Below are 16609 nucleotides of genomic sequence, written 5' to 3'. Positions count from 1 at the left end.
TATGCTGCCTCACTCACTTTTTGTCGGCGTCAAGTCTTACCGTGCTTACCGCTACGAAGAGATGTCTCCATTGAAGACAGCACCATCTTTCACCGAGTTACACTCAGGGAAAAGACCGATTCAATCGTGCCTCCTTCCACGTCCATTGTTAATTGGACGGGCCGGTGAAAAGCCAGGCAAGGAGGAAAAGTTGTCTGTTGGGACGAAGCTCGAAACCTCTCAAGGTGTTTCGACAGTGAAACATCTTTCACCCTTGGACTGAGTAAATATCTCGATGACCTGAGATGGCTCCTACTGCTTTAGAGATGTGTGCGGTTGAGCGTCCACGGACTGATACGCTTCCAGCTGAATGTCTATCAAGCAGACCGTGCCTCCCGTCACCCGGTTCGCAGTGCAACTATTCATATGTACACAGCAAGACATTGGCGCAAGGAGCCAACACCTCGCAGATACACAAGCAAACGCCTCCCCCGTTGCTAGGAACACTTCTTCGCCAAAAACTTACTGTCCTTTGGTTTTCCCGTCGCATGTACTCTTCTTTCTTCACAATGTATTACCACTAGTCTCTCCATCACACCTTCGCGATCAACCGGTTCAGGCGGAATCTACTTTCGTGTAGCAGCGACAGGAGTGCGATTAGACTACGCGAAATGAGATCTCTGTTAGTCAACATTCGGGCAAATGACCGCACAGTAATGAGACGGTTCGACAGGCCTTACCCCTCTGGAATATCTGTCGTCTCATTCGTTGTACGCGTGTCTGAACGATGATTCTCCCGTGTCTACGGGGACTGGGCCGACAATGCGTGGGAGGGGATGGCTTGACTCCAAGGATGAGCTGAACAGAGCGAGTCAGTTGACATGAGTTGTTTGCGACTGTGATGCTAACGACAAGCAATGCATACATCTTTTCTCAGCGGTACCAGTGGCTTTCCTTGTTCTCCATGGTTATGGATGTTTGGCGGCTCCGTTTTGCTCTACTCGACCTAAGCGAGGAGTTACTACACGCCTGTTGTTGTTACTCTCTGCCTGCTGCCTGGTCTCTCCCCTCTCTTCCACCATTTGCATTTCCATGTACGAAGACGATGGATATGCATGCTTGAGCGTTGTTATTCTTTACTCTCTATGGAGGAGAGACAGACAGTATATCGGCAAGCTTCGTACTCTGTCGAGTGCGCCCGCTAAGGGGGGCGCACCTCCGCGGCTAGCCTTCAAATGAACGCCTGTCCGAAGTAGACTCCAGCCTCCCGCTTACGGTAGTTACGGAGAGTGTACTGAAGACCGCAGAATGACGGACGATGAAAGCGAGTTTGCTAAGTTTCGAACGGATTTCGCATGCTTGGCTGTTGTGAACCTTTCTTACTAAGGAGGTAGCAATGCCATGTACACATTGTACAGGTGAAGTCACCAAGATATGCTTCTTGATATCCAGAGGGTAGATGATAGCGCCCTCATCTTAGAAAAGAATGAGGGAGCTGCGCGTATCGGTTCGAAAATCGAAGAGGAGGGTGTAAGCCGGACGGAGAGAGCCTCCCACGAGTCCATCCACACAGCCAAATGTTTCTGCACGAATCCTTAGACAGGCGCGACACCGTACCATGATGCTTGAAATAGAAAACCAATTGGAAATTTTGTCCATGTGAAATATCACCAAATCAGTGACACAGATGGTCGTATTTGCTACTTATGTAGCCACGTAACAGCAGCGTCTTGTTTCATTCAAGCTGGCAGACAGAGTCGCTTATTCGACGCAGAGACATCGTCCATAATCTACTGGTTACTGCCCCTGCCAGCCTGTACGAGATTAAGGGCTCGAGACTAAATGAAGAAACAAACCGATTAGCGACAACCGCATCCGCGAATAGCGCCATCGGCTTCACAGGACGAACAACAGGGATGAAAGGACAACGCAGAAGAAGAGACCACAAATGCGAGAAGATGTTTGTTTCTGTGGTCCGGAGCCAAGACGTTAAGTTTCCAAAGCAATTTGACAGGAAAACAGATAGGGAGATAGATACATAGATAGATATCGAGAGGGTACTGCCCTTGATGCTAGAGCTTTTCGCGACGATACCAGTAGTATCCTCCCTTTGCAATATCTAAGACGTTGCTCATAGTACCAGATCCGAGAAGAAGTTCGACGAGATCATAAAAACTCCCAGTATCATTCAGAATTTTGAATTCTCTAGCAACATGAGCATCACCAAAGTCGGCTAAGAGACTGAACGCATCATACTGAATGATGTCGGACACAGCATCCCAAAGAGAGTCAGAGTTACGATCAATGAGATCTGCAAGAGCATCGCTGAGAGGTTCAGTAGCTTGACAGACAGCATCAGCTAGTCGGAATTTCTTGAAGAGATCAACCGCCGCACTTGTCATACTCCGCATGTATTCTTGGAGAGTCCGGATGATTTCTGCTTGCCACTTGGGATCTTGCATGACCCATTCAAGCTCAGTCACAGCCGTAAGAATGATACCACTAGCAAAAGTAGCCGTAGGAATAAAGCCCTTTTCAGACCTTAAACGCTTGAACTTCTCCTCTACTACTTCCAAATTCGGAGTGACAGCATGATGGAGTCCTCGCACGACTTGTGCGATAAGATTTCGCAGTGTAGCTTCGGGAGCAAGAACATCAGGTGTCGATAAAGTAGGTAAGATGATGTTATCAAAGATATTCACGCAACTCGACATTGCGATACTCTTCACAGAGCCTGACACTGTTGCTTTCTTCCGCAGGAGATCTGCTAGCGCCTTCGTGTCTTGGGTGAGAGCACTGGCTAGTAAGCCTGGGATCATCCGATGAGCTTTCAGAACGAAAGCTGCAGCATAATGATGAACGAGAGACGTCAGAGATATCTGAACAAATGAAGGAGGTGGGTTTTGTGGCCTGACAAGGAAGTTTCTCTCTTGAGATTGAGTAGAAGAGACAGGGGTTTCAACGGCGTGAGGAGTCGTAACAGCGGTGGTCGTATCACCACTTTGAATGTTGATCAAGGAGACGTTTTCGCGGCCACCGGATTCTTCTCCCTCTGGTTGTCTTGGCCCATCGTAGAATCCTAACCCTTCGCTTTGAGCCGCGTCCAAACGCCGTTCTAAATCTAGCTGACTATCAATTTCCTCTCCTGCGAGAGCGCGCTGCTTAGCTGAAAACGAGGTGAAACGCTTGAGCGCGGTCATAGCATGTCTAATAGCGACATCGACGAAGTAAAGGATGGAATTGGTGAGCTTGCTGTTCCACTTTCTAATGGTCTTTCGCTTCTGTTGAATTTTTTCTGCGATCAGATCCATTACATCCGCTACACTTCGTTTCAGTGACGACGTAGATCGGGAAGTTCTGCTGAAGAGGCCGTCTTCAAGATGCTGATGACGACGGTAATGATCTCCGGGAGCTGATGAGAAGAGCTGATATAGCATTCTCATAAAGACAATCACAACTAAATTTTGAGGTGTGTTGACTTCTTCATTATCCCTTATCAATTCTCCAAGATTATCTGTCCATAAGACATTCGACCCACGTGTGAAAGCAAAGCTATTGACCTCCAGCCTCATCTTCTGATTTTCGATCCCACTCCTCAAGAATCGAAGCAGGGACGGACGACCTTCGGGGAAGACTCGGCAAATATCCGCAGTCGACGTGTCTTGTGTAGCTCTCCGTACGTATGAGATAAACTGACATATTGTTGGGTAGACAGCATCCTCAAGTTCTTTACTGATTTCCCCTTGTGGATGACTTCGTGCTTGAAGGGCGACCTTATGAAGTACTCCCGCAACCACATGTTCATCCAGAGGTTCAATAAGAGGTTCTGAGAAACTCGTCTCTCTTACATCAAGGTAACGTGTCCAGTAGTTCGTTAACGCCCAGTTATTTAGTTCATCCATCATGAGCTGGACGAAAAAGTCCTTCAACATCTGACCCTCCTCAGTGGCAGGATCACAGTTGACACGCTCGGCCACCTTGGCTTCTTCTTCTCCGACCTTCCGTTGGAAGTCTAGGAGAAACGAAATCTTTTCTTGAACAGCTTTCCTTGCTTCTTCCACGTCCTGACAGGCTTCAGCGATTCTGCTTTGTTTCAATAAGACTTTCCCTAGACCCTTGCACGCTCCTCCCTCTGTCGCTACAAACTTGTCAAGTGGATGATGAAAGGAAGCTTGGACCTCAACCCCTGCGTCTTTCAAAACTTCGCGTAAGCGAACCGCCTTCTCACGGAAGGAGATCACCGGGGTTGTATCTACACCAAGAATGCTAAGGGCACTATCATATGATGAGGCTGGAATGGCATCACAAACAACGGGAAAGAGACTGACAAAGCGTGTCGTCAGGTCTGGAGGAATGACTCCGGTTGCTGAGAACTCCTCGCTGATTTTCTTCAAATTATCAATATGAAAGAACTGATCTCTTTTCCATAGGAACCGGACTGGTAAGGCAAGACGAAGCTGCTCAGCAAAAGCACCTTGTAGGGCGGTTGTACGTACGATTTCTAGAAATCTCCGACGAATAGTCGTATCCATGAGTTTCTCCCCTGTCATCTTGGCACTTGGCGTCCCTCGATACCTGTGAAGGAAACTACGGACATTCCTCATAAAGAAGGTAAACTGAGGATGTGATAGTTGAAGACGACCTGTCCGGCGTACTACAGGTAGAAGACCCATGAGTGTGCTATCCAGTAGTTTCAAGCCCTGGCGTTCAAGAATCAGAAGAGGCTCGGAAGGAGACTCCGTATTCCCTAGGAGTTCCCGAAGCTGCTTGACCATGGATTCGCGTATAGAAAATGGCATCTGAAGAAAGTCAACTTCACTCGACGCTAGACCATAGGGTACCGACGAGCCTGACTGTTTCGGTAAGCCGACTTGGATCTCAAGCTGAGAGTAAGAGAAAGAAGAGAAACAACATGCAAAAAGCAAGAAAGGTCCCAATTACCGCATGAAAGGAGAATCTAGAGTTCGCCTCGGTCTAAGGGAGCCTGCACCCAGCATGACGAACAACTCGCATAGAAAGCTCTTTCCTTCTTTCTTTCTCCCGAGTCTCAAGCAGGAAATTGACTATGGTAACATCACCGGAAACAAAGAGACTGTTTTTACAGAGAAGACTCTTCACGGGATATTGCTCGATACTTCCCTGGGCAGAACGTCTTTATGTAGTACCCTGACCACGAAGAGAAGAATGCGTGTAGACACTTGCCGCACTAAATGTACGTCACCTCCCGTGACGGGAGCCCTCGCGGCTAGGAAGCTTTTAAACAGAACAGTTTTTGACTCGAGGAAGAGTCTTGTAGGTACTAGTAGAACTCACTGCAAATCGATTGAAGCCACCCCGGAAGCCGTAAAGGGCAAGCAGGGCATTCCATACAGCTTTCTGGAGGACAGCTCGCGGATTCTGGAGGATGGTTGTCTTCAGAGAAAGGGGTGGCGTATACACCATAAGAACTCGGAAGGTCTCATCTTCGGTAAACAAGGAGAAGAACGACTTGATCCAGTTGAGGTCAACACTAGAATCGAAATAGTGCTGCACTTCCGGGGTTATCTTCCACTTTGCAATGATGGCCAATCCGTACTGGAATAGAGACATCGCTTGTTTGAAGCTTATAGGTTCCTGCAAGAGTGTAGCAGAAAAGAAAGACGTCTCTGTTGAAGGTACTGCAGGCAGTAGATACAGCATGCAGCATCAGTCTTTCTCAATTTTCCACCCGAGATGACATACAAGCAGACATTTTGTATGAGGTAAAACAGGGGGTGTAGGCTATGAATGACGGATCATTGTTCATATATACCGGCCTGCTGCCTGTGCTGCTACTTGATATTGCGTTGTACGGATGATTGCTCTCCGATGCATCACGTCTATGGCTTTATCGGAGTTTGATGTCGGCTGCTGTAACAGACATCACAATCCATACGCTCCGGGGGAGCTGCGAAAACTAAACCTTATTCCGCTCAGGTCTGGTACGACTTTCTATCTAAGCGGTCTGAGGGAGCACGCACGACTGACCGCCCTCGCTGTATGAGTGCTACCTGCACACAGACGTTGACAGACAGGTGTGTGCTGGTGATGGCAGTCTCCACCTCTCACTGAGGACTCTGCAAAGCACAGCTTTTGATAATGATGTATCACCCTTACAGCTGGTTCTCCTTTCCCTCTGATATTAAAATCTTTTGCAGACATCAAGCTCTCTAACAACGCCGGCTGATGAGACAACTGTAGCATAACAAGAAGGGTAATGTAGACGTGATTCCACAGAACCGCCGGACTCGGACAGTCTCTTGGAGTTGCAGAACAGCCACGACGTATGCTTGGATCTTGTAGGGCGGCCTGGAAACTTGACCCTTCAACGAAAGGATTTTGATGGAGCATCTTGGTTGCAAACACTAGATAACGAAGAGAGGTGATATTCCCCTTGCCAGGAAGGTCGGTTGGTGTTCGAAGTGTCCGCGACAGTTTGCGAAGATCGAAGCAAATCTCCATGTCTCGGTAGACCTGCTCGGTATACGCTTCTAGCTTAGAGAACCAGGTGTATTTGCTTTGTGGGCTCATTGCCTTGTCGGGCTCCAAACTGTTGATGACAGCTTGACCGGCATTACGAAGAGTTGATGAGACTGAGAGATCTTCGGGTTTGCTCTGTCCGGCGCTGTGCTCCCTGAGCAGTCTTAGCATACTAATGTGCATATATTTGAGAATCTGATACTTCTCTTGGGGGTCGGTAACTTGGTTCGTTGCCTCAGCCGCGAGGTGATCATTGTAGAGCTGCACAAACACCTGCTGGCTCACTAAATGAGGATTAACAATCTTGATGTTGACACCAACTTCATGCCGCGCATGCAGAAACTCTTCAAGCTCATCAAGCTCTCCTATTGCATACTTTGCTCTGGCTTCCAAAGACCCGGTAGACCAGTATTTAAACAAGGCAGGTGTTGTCATTTTCGTCTTCCCGGTGAACTCAAGTAAACGCGACGTAGGGTCCGTGATCCGCAGGGAACCCCACAGTCCATTGTTCTGCTCGCAACCCTCACGCTTTACAGGATCTTCTGGCCAGGAGGGGGGACAGAGCTCGTCTAACCTATCCGCGGTAACAAGGACATCATCGCGTAAGAGCTTGTCTGGGTAGCCTAGTTTGATATTTGACAGTGCTAAAACCAGAGCTTCCTTATACTCAGACAGCTTATCTCCAAACATCTCGAGAAGCGGACGATACTTCGGCTGCCCCAGGAGAGCGTCAAGGCGTAACGACCACCCTGCATCGGTGCTGACAGTTTGCCTTTTGAAGATCTCGCTGTCAAGGTAATCTTGCTCACGGAACACTCTCTTGTCCGAGTCGCTTGTCTCTGACATAGCCCGCCCAAAATCACGGCGCTGACGTCGGTACGAAGCCCCTACCAGAGCTCTCTTGAACAATACTGTAAAGGCCGCCCAGTGAACCACTTCGTAGTTTTCGCTCTTCTGGTTGCTCGCAGCCACCAGGCGCGTCTTCAGTTCCTCCAGATCTTCGTCAGTCAGATAATGCTGTAATCACGAAGACGCACGAAAAGGCAACTCACAGGGCGCTGAAATCGGCAGTCGTCTCAGTCTGTCATTGCAGCTCGTTAAGTACACGGCAATTAATGTGACACCAAGAAAGATTCTCTACAGGGTGGCATGCGCGTCTATAAACCGTATTTTTTATTTATGCGCCCCTCATTACAACAGGTGTACGTGAACCAGGTACTGGCGTTTCGTGCCTTTCTCTCAACAGAAAAGGTCACTAGGAGTTAGTCCGGGAGAGAAAGAGCCGTGCTTTCTATCCTGCTCCTCTCCCTGCTCACTCGTCTTCATTCTCTGGTGGCGCGTCAGACTAGAGACCTAAGGACGGAACGCATGACTTGTACTACTATCCCGAAAGACAAAGAACGTGTTGCACGAGTACCGAGTCTCCTCGAGCTAATGAACTACTGGAACTTCCTAGCCGCAGGTCTGCCCGGACGGAGGAGCGTGTACGAGAATGACGTCTTTTCCACTAATGTGGAGCCGCACCCGTACAGTCCCGTCCATCCGTAGTGACGTCCCCGTGATCCGTGCAGAGCCCTGTAGACTAACCTCAGCAGAACGCAAAATGTCTGGTGCCGTCTCCGGGTTATTCGTTGGGGTCACCTGAAACTGTACGGAAGAAATCCCTGTCTTGCCGTACCACGTCACGTTTAAAAACGCTTGACCTGAAATTTGTCCGCAGAAGAGAGCGACGGCAGAAGAAAAACAAAGATCATCTCTACTGTTGAGGAAACCCATCGTTCCTCGAAGAGACATCTGAGCTGCGGTATACCAGAGCCTACTTCAGCATAGCCGGTCTGCAGCTCTTCCAGCTTCCGAGCGATCGCTGTGCTTCACTACAACCGCCACAAAAAGTTATCTCTCAGTTCCTGGCTGCACGGCTTGAATTCAACAAGCCTTCCCGAGAGACAACGCTAAGGACACATTTAAGCAGTCTTCGTATACGGCATCCCCTCCATTTCACCATAGCTTTCCCCAGGTTGTATATCGTGTACGGGATTGCCCCCGACTCACCGCTCCGGTCAGTGCTCATGCTGATCGCCTTCAGACACTTGGTCGCGTAGTGCCGTGAGGAACGGAACCGTATTGCGCTCCGGAGTCGCTGCATCAGGCCGGTAGCTTTCTGGCATCGCTTCTTCACTGTCTCATCGAGTTGTGCGATGGCGCTTTGGTGTTCAAAGACCGACACGAGGTATGTCTTCGGAATTTCCTCATGGCCAGCAAGGACAGTGATCTCCACCGCGCCAGCCCCAGCTGCAACAGTATCGTCTTCACGAGGGACGGACAGACTCAAGCCGAAGTCGGTCGCGAACCACTCAGGCTGTGAGAAATACTCATATTCGAGGAGTTTTTCATAGATGCCACGATCGACGATTTTCACAGCCTCTGATCGAAGTCTGTCGAGAGAATCTATGCCCGGAAGTTGCCGTGAAAGCTCCGCTAGAGTGTCTTCTAAAGACTCCGGACTGATCGTCTGCAGGTGTTTCACCGAGGTAGGGATCAACTTATTGTAAGACTCAATAAGGCGAGCTTGTCGCAAAGCTGATGTAAACAAAGGACCGAATCTCACAACAAGCGTGCCAACGACTTGGTTATCGTGACCTGTCAGAGTCATTTCCCCGGTATGAGAAAGCGTAGAACTCTGAAATGCAAACAAGACCTTGCGGCGCCGGAAGCACTTCAGTTTCTTCAGTCCTGCCACAGTGGTCCCTTTGACTTTGACAACGTAAAAGATCTGCTCGGTTTCTCTCTGATGCTCTAGAAGCTTCAAGTGAAGCTCCCCCTGAAACCCGGTGACAGCTGTCTTCAGCGAATCATAAAAATTCCAGTTATACTTGGCTGTCCGTATCTTCCAACTCTGCTCAGTCACAGAACTGAACTTGAGCGGATTCAACGGGTGCGTCGGAGTGAAGAGCCCGAAGACGAGAATCTGCTGAAGAGGTGTGAGGCCGGACTTGATCTTGGGGTCAATTGGAACTGTTGGGTTGAGTGCGGCGACGGTCTTCTCTCGGAAAACTGACATAGCAGCATCGTAGAGATCTTTTAGTCCTACAGCATCAGTGAGAGAACTATCTCGTATAATATATTCCATAAGGGCACCATGAGGATTGATTGGGCTCTTCAGAAGAGCGCTGGCAATTTGGTCAGCTCCGGTTGTTACGAGAGTAACAACCATTTCCTTGAGTGAGCGCAAGGCGTACTGAAGCGTCGGCTTCATGAAGTACTTGCTACTTGAAGCCAAGAAGTGCGGTAAAAACCTTCTCATGGCCTCGGTCAGTGAAGCGGCAACCTTTGAAACGTTGCCGGCGACGGCTAGGCCTTGCAGGTCGAAGCGGTGACTGACATTCTGTTTGAAGAGACTGTCCAAGAACTCAACGGTGAAGACGCTGCGGGCAACCGAGATCAGTATCTGTTCGATCTGGGGTAAGAATGGCTCCATCATATCCACAACAAGCCGGGGGAGGTTGAGGTTATCGATAGTGGAGTCTATAAGATTTTTCGTTGAATAGGACTTCAGGAACGAAATTATAGGAGGTAATAGGAGGGTTGTAACTGGCATCTTCAGAACCCCGTAGTTGCTGAGCAGGATACTCAACGCCACAACACCCGAAACAAAAGCCGAAGAGCCTTCGTTCTCCTGGACTGTATCCCCTTTCTTCGGGGTAGACTTCAATTGAACGAACCGCGTCAAAGCCGGTCCGAGAGCGAGACGGAGGACAGAAAGCAGTGTCGTCCTGACCAGGTTTGTCATCGCCTTGCTCTTGACAAACCACCTCAGCAATCTCATCAGATACTTGTGTTCGGTCATTGCACGAATCAAAGAGCCGGGCAAGGGAGCCCGAATCACTTCTGCAGCGACAGGAATCCAGAGCGACAACGCACTCCACCTATACGCAACCTTTAATAGAATACCGTAGATCTTGTAATTCCAGTGGAAGAGGGCCAGTACAGCATGTGAGCACACCCAAACAGTCACTGATGCGGTGCCCGTACAAGTCGGTACGCACTACTCCACTGCTTCAGTCCGGACTTGAGACACCTCGCTGAGCTCGCCAGTGTTTGCTACTGGAAGTGCGGACGGCAGCAGTACGCAGTAGAGTGCGTGGGTGTAAATGAGAAGTAACACGACAGCGACGAAGTTTAGAGCCCAGTCAGGGCTTTCTGAACTACCGTACAAAGTCGTCAGTTGCTCCTTCGATCTCTTCTGTGCTACTATTTGTCTCCGTGTCTGCTTGATTCTTCTTTGATCATGTCAGCTACTGAGGACAGAATTCCCAACGCAGAACGCCCCACCAGAGGACGCTAGTCTTCACGCTGTAGACAGAGGAGGGCACTCTACGGTAGAACAGTGGCTGACTTGAGATGTGAGACACAGATGATTAGAGGATGGCCGCGAGACGGTTCTGGAGACTCGCACCCGCCCGTCAGGAAGCTTGAAGCTGCGAGCAGAGTCGAGCTGCACTACCTCGACAACGAGTGATCATGTCCGCTTGCAGGCTTATAGCCTACCTGTCGACACCTTGAGCAAGAGAACCTTCCTCTTCCACTCGGAAAAAGTCCTAATTCTCTTGATATGACCAATCGTGATAGCACTGTTTCCCGCCTCGTATACGTTTTGTTCTCTTAGACGACGAAGGAGGGCGTCTGCGAGTGCCGAACATGATCGCATGACCCTCGCCTTGAATGAAGCAAAAACACGAGTTATTTCTCAAAGTCTACTTCTCTCCTATTATCTTTCCCGGTCAGGAGGAGCTAAAAATCATGAAAGCGTGTCCGGTGCTCGGATTTACAAGGCTAGATTTTGCCCTAAAGTCCGTATGCAAGCTATTGCTATGCTACCACTCAAAAATCGATGTCGTGTGCCCCTTCATTCTGGCCGATGGCCAACTGATCGCCGCAGCATCAGGGCTTTGCCTTGCAAACGAACCAAGCCATCTAACGACCGGGCAGGCTCTGCCCCTTAAAGTTGACACAGTATAGAGCTGATGCAGCTCGGTAAAGCGGCACAGAAGTCCCGTTTACCTGTTACAAGGAAAGCCCCGAATTTGTTGAACTGTTTCTCCTGAACATACGAGACGGCGATGTGCAATCCTGCAAGCACAGCAAGCGACGAGTCCACATAACCGGGAATAGCTCGTACGCGCTGAGGAGTTTTTCCTGTTTATCACTTCATGGCCTGCGTCTCGAATGGATCAACAAAGTAAAGCCCTGATTGAAGTACTTGAAGTAGGACGCATGCGAAGAGCGTGGACAGGTGTCGACCTCTCTAGCCTGGGGACGATCACTCGCCACACAGATCTAAATACCTGTCACCGCATGGCCTGCTCTGCGCGCTCCCGTCTGCCAGGTGAGCAATGCGAAGGACGGCGGACAGAACACGAATGGTTACAGAAGAAATGTCTCTGTGTGCTGGGTGTTTGCATAAAGATCTAATGACGCTTCTGGAGTGGGGGGAAGCTCCTGTTAGACGTCTTCATTCCTCGCGTGATTGCCCACGTCACGCCGGAGAAGTTTCAAAGGACTACATGAGAAAAACTGAAGGACTTCCTTGAAACGTAGAGACCGTTACACATTGCCGACTCTGAATATTCAGAGCACTCAGCCAGTGTGCTGTATCAGTCTCGCTGCCAAAAACACACGAGTCCCCCTAAGGAAAAAGAGACCTACGCCATGAAAACCATACCAAACACACAGTCCCTCACTCACTTTTCACGGCAAAGTAGAGTCGCTTCGCTTTCTCTTTCCCCAAGACCGTCAGAGAGACGCCGTCACTGCTGCGTATGATGCGCCGCCGGAGCTCTGACCATGATAGGTCCGGGAAGGTGTACAATGCCTCTGCAGTTCGGACCCATACTTTAGTCTCTGCGTTGGAGTACTGATCAATGACCATGGTGTTTTTTCCTCCTCGAGCTGAAACCGTCGAAACACAGCATGACACATTTTCCCGTATGTCTCGTGAAAGTCAAATGATGTTTCCCCGGGCGGAGCTTCTTGTCATCAAAGCTATATGCAGCTCCTCTCCTGGTCCAAGACTCTTTTCATCTCACGTATACAAGGAAAGACCTAGGGACGAAGTGGGGGCGCCGGTGTAAAAACGTAGCCCGCACGAAACAGGAAGCTCCTAGCCACCGTTGTAGGTAACGACAGCATAGAAGTGAGGGGGACGCACTTGCTATGAAGAGAACGTCCCGGGCCTTGTCCAGCCATTCCTCGTAGGTCTGCTTCATGTCTGACAGAGACTTCTTAGAAACGGGACTCAGCCTTCCCAGCTTCAAGCCACGCGCCCGCATGCGGCGCAAGAAGATCCCTACAAATGCAAAAACAGAGTGCGTATGTTCTTCGCCTTTGCCCCGCTTGCACATTTCTCACCACGTGCCTGGTGAGGCACGTTTGGTAAACTCTCGGGATTGAGAACCTCATACAGGGAGCGAGGACACGCTTGCTAAAACAAACTCACGGGGGCAGTTCTGGTGAGGAACATCACCTACATGACTCTTGGGAGGCAGAGATGGCCTGGCAAGGAAAGTATCAGTCCGAGGCTTGATGTCTAAGCCAGCGTCCCGTCCCATTCTATTAATTTCAGATGTCCGGTACGCGAGTAAGGGCACACACGGATGGGGCGACCGTCGCCCCAAGAGAGGCGCCGCGGCGAAGTGATGTGTGTGCGCGGCGGCTCGTGCTGTTGGGCTGAGTCCCATTGCTGGCCCTGCACAAGAAGTGAGGCCGTGTTTCCGGCACCCCGCGAAGCCGCCTGGTTTTGCGCGATCGCCTCTTGCAGTGAGAAGGTAAGCAAACTGTCCCTTTCCCTGAGAACGATGTCGACCTACTTGTACACGCCTTGGCGCCTCTCTCCCAGAACTCTCTCTCCTGGCAACTTCGAGACATCGCCTGCTCGTTATCTGGGCAGTGAAGAAAGACACGCTACATTGGAAGGGATTGCGTGCGCACCTTGGGGCAATTCCCGATGCATGCAACGAAGACCCGCGTAGGGCTGAGGGATCCATCTCGTGAAGTACAAACGTGACTGTCTCCTGGTTAGTGGAGTGTTAGCGATGTGTAGCATCCTACAAGCCAAGATACCCGTCCTGCCGAAAGACGAGCATCGTGACTTCAGCTTTGCCGCAAGCGAGAACATACCTCCCATCTTCCGGACACCGATGTTGATTGCTCGCTGCGTCCATGTCACGTTACTTAGCCGGTTGTCAGTCAAGGACCCGAGAACTTCCTTCCAGCCAACAGTCAGGCCATGGCTCCGCAGACTCTTCAAAAGTCGATCTGAAAATACAAGTCGAGAACCTTGGTGAGTGCAGAAGCGTGAGTCGAAGACAGGCGCTTAGCTGAAAGGGGAGAGCATTTAACCCGTCAAGAGCATCCAGCTGTCTATAGAATGGGGCCAGGCAGTGTGGCGTTGCTGGCCCTCGTGCGTCCACACTACATGTGTAAAAAGCAGGCGATGCTGTGCTGGTCCTTCGCCTGGGGTAGCCGGACCAGGTGGATGTCGACAGTGGTTTCCTCCCATGCTGTGACGGTGCAGATAAAGGAAAGACTTTTTCCCACTGCGTTTAGGGTGGCGCGTTTTCACGGCACCAGGCCAGAAGCGGTCGGGAGAGGGAGCGAACACTGGGAATGAAATGCAGCTTTGTCAGAATCCAGCCAACTGTGTCAGTGCTCGGACAGTCTCTGATATTCGAAATCACTCGACGTCCGGAAGAAACTAAAAACCATGGCTAATATCCATAGAAGAGTAGACAACGCCATCCTCCTGGTTGCGGCTCTTCAGACGAGAACCCAACCAGTACAGCTTGTCAGACAGCAGTCTGAGCAAACATGTCAAGCTTACGGGCAGAGACCGTCGCGCCTGCCTGAAAGAACTCTTTCGTATTACAACACTCCTCGAGTGCGTTCTGGATTGCTGAAAGCAAAATATACATAAAAAGGAAGGTAAGACGGCAAATGTACTAGGACTTATCTGTGCTGCAAGGACGTCATGGAATGTGCTCGCTCGCGATCACTTCTTGTTTCAGCACTCCAGCCAGTGTACACATGAAGTTAGCACTCCATATAGTGTACACATGAACCGCCTCGTGTGTGGTAGCTCACTCCACTAACTGCACAAGATCGATTGTCCGTTGTAAGCGTACAGGCTTCCTCCCCCACGTAGCAGCAGTTTGATTGCCTGGCCTGGGGCAACAAGCCACGATTGATTCTTTGTCAGTGTCCGCTCTACTGCCCGGTGAAATCACAGGCTCGACAGAGCGAGACTGGAACCGAAGAAGCAGAACCTGAGAGTGTGATGGCACATGGAGAACTGTAACCACCGGCGGAAAACTATTCCACTTCGACAGGGGTGTAGAGATTTTCCCACCATGCTAATAGGGAAAGGGAACAAAAAAGGTGACAGAGAGCGGCACACATACACTCTGTGGGGATCGCATGTGTAACCTCCGTGGTCTGTGAACTGATGATGAGTCTGGCGCGCAAGGACGTATTGGTAAGGGAGCTCCGCCTAACAGTGCAAGGATCGTGGAACAGACACGGTGATTCGCATGCAGTAGCTGTCGACCGAACGAGAGCTCAGTCTCCGAGCACAGCCTTACTGAGCTGTTTCGTCTCTTCTCGTTGTCGATACTCGAACTGAAGCTCTGGCGTCCACGATGGGGCTGCAAAAATCACAACACTACCGACAGGCGTTCATGTCGAGAAGGCGTCTCCCCCCGCGTCAGCATCTTTGAAACGGGAATCTGTCCTCAGGACTGACAAAAAGGATGTTGATAATCCGGATACGACCGAACAGTAGTAAACTGGAGGAATGTTTGCACAGCTCCTTCCACCGGAAGCCTCTCCGCGAAAGAGAGAGTTTGGAATAGAAAGGAGGGAATCATCGCGAGGGCTTACCCACAAGACGTCCGTCTGCGCACCCTACTCACCGTTTCGCTTGACAGTCATTTGAATGACCGCCAACGAATCAAGGAGGCGGTGCTGGGCGACATCAAAGCAGTTCCTGACAAACTCGTGTATCGTCGGGATGACAGACCTAGAGATGCCAATTTCATCTCCCTGCACCTTCGTCTCGAATGACCGCAGGATTGTGACCCACTGAGGGAGCGTCAATGTTGGTCGCGTGACTGGAGATGTAAACAAACGCACGAAGTCGAGTTTCCTTTCAGGCTAGTGAACCAGTCTTGATGCCAAGTCATGCGTTTTCATGTAAAGCTCGAGCACCCCTCGCTAGCACCAGTAGGCGAGCGTCCCTGACATCCGACAGGTGTTCTAGGGCAGCGGGCATCCAACCTGGGATGGCAAGAGGTGACCCGGTCGAACACACGAACGCGGAAGCGACGGAGAGCAAGGGAATAAGAACGCCTGAAGGGCTAGATGTCCTACAAGGCATCAGTCGTGCAACTCTTTGTCGCAGACATCCCGGCGCTGAGTGACCACCACGAACCTCTGACACCTAAACAGCACGGGTGGAGATGAAGCTCGCTCTCGAAAGAGACGCGACAGTTATTGAATGCACTGATGCTCCGATCCAGTAGGAATTCGTAGTGAAATCTGACTGTCTTACCAGCGACGGCTTGACCATAGCTGGGCGCGACTGCGCTGCAGGTCAAAGGCATGGTCTCCTCGAACACCTCTGCCTGCATTTTATAGAAGCTGTGAGGAGAGTAGAACCCTGAGAGAGAGTGAAAACTCATTTCCGCCCGTCCTATCTTGCTGCAGCCCCAGTCGTCACACGAAATGCTCCGGATCTCTCTCAGAACGTCTTCGATAGTATTTATCAACTTGGCCCGTACAGCGCGCTTGAGTCCCACCGTTATAGCGGCTTCCGCTGCAGGAGCCACGCAGAAACAACCATACCGATCGCCGAAGCAAACTGATCAGCGGTCGGCTTAGGCCCCCGCACCCGGCGGCCCACCTCGCACACAGCAACACGAGAAGATGTAGTAACATCTCACTATGCGCTGCATGTGTCTGACTGGCGGGCTGGTCAGTAGAGATGGAGAATGGTCCTCGCTAGAGATTAGGGTTTTGCCGAAGACACCTGCTGGGGAACCCTTCCGGCCCTCCCATCTCATGTAACCATGCTCGTGTG

The 16609-nt window shown here is 50.6% G+C and overlaps 1 protein-coding gene across 1 annotated transcript in view; it reads right to left on the bottom strand.

The window, feature by feature from the left end:
• Positions 1 to 527: 527 nt before the first annotated feature.
• CSUI_002021 (uncharacterized protein) overlaps positions 528 to 16609 on the bottom strand; it is a 32562-nt gene continuing 16480 nt past the window's right edge. The window contains exons 20-35 of the mRNA XM_068062223.1: positions 16082 to 16345; positions 15444 to 15641; positions 15114 to 15176; positions 14357 to 14428; positions 13654 to 13791; positions 13344 to 13415; positions 12686 to 12823; positions 12223 to 12426; positions 11539 to 11607; positions 11026 to 11160; positions 8530 to 10365; positions 8065 to 8180; positions 6115 to 7494; positions 5293 to 5592; positions 1363 to 4862; positions 528 to 837 (exon numbers count right to left, since the gene is read on the bottom strand). Coding sequence (XP_067925804.1) covers positions 2052 to 4862; positions 5293 to 5592; positions 6115 to 7494; positions 8065 to 8180; positions 8530 to 10365; positions 11026 to 11160; positions 11539 to 11607; positions 12223 to 12426; positions 12686 to 12823; positions 13344 to 13415; positions 13654 to 13791; positions 14357 to 14428; positions 15114 to 15176; positions 15444 to 15641; positions 16082 to 16345 — 7796 coding nt within the window. The 3' untranslated portion in view covers positions 528 to 837; positions 1363 to 2051. The remainder of the gene's footprint in view (positions 838 to 1362; positions 4863 to 5292; positions 5593 to 6114; positions 7495 to 8064; positions 8181 to 8529; positions 10366 to 11025; positions 11161 to 11538; positions 11608 to 12222; positions 12427 to 12685; positions 12824 to 13343; positions 13416 to 13653; positions 13792 to 14356; positions 14429 to 15113; positions 15177 to 15443; positions 15642 to 16081; positions 16346 to 16609) is intronic.

The sequence above is a fragment of the Cystoisospora suis genome, assembly GCF_002600585.1.
Source record: "Cystoisospora suis strain Wien I chromosome Unknown contig_843, whole genome shotgun sequence".
Taxonomy (NCBI): Eukaryota; Apicomplexa; class Conoidasida; order Eucoccidiorida; family Sarcocystidae; genus Cystoisospora; species Cystoisospora suis.
Note: the sequence above shows the minus strand (reverse complement) of the source record. Positions and strands in the feature narration are given on the sequence as shown.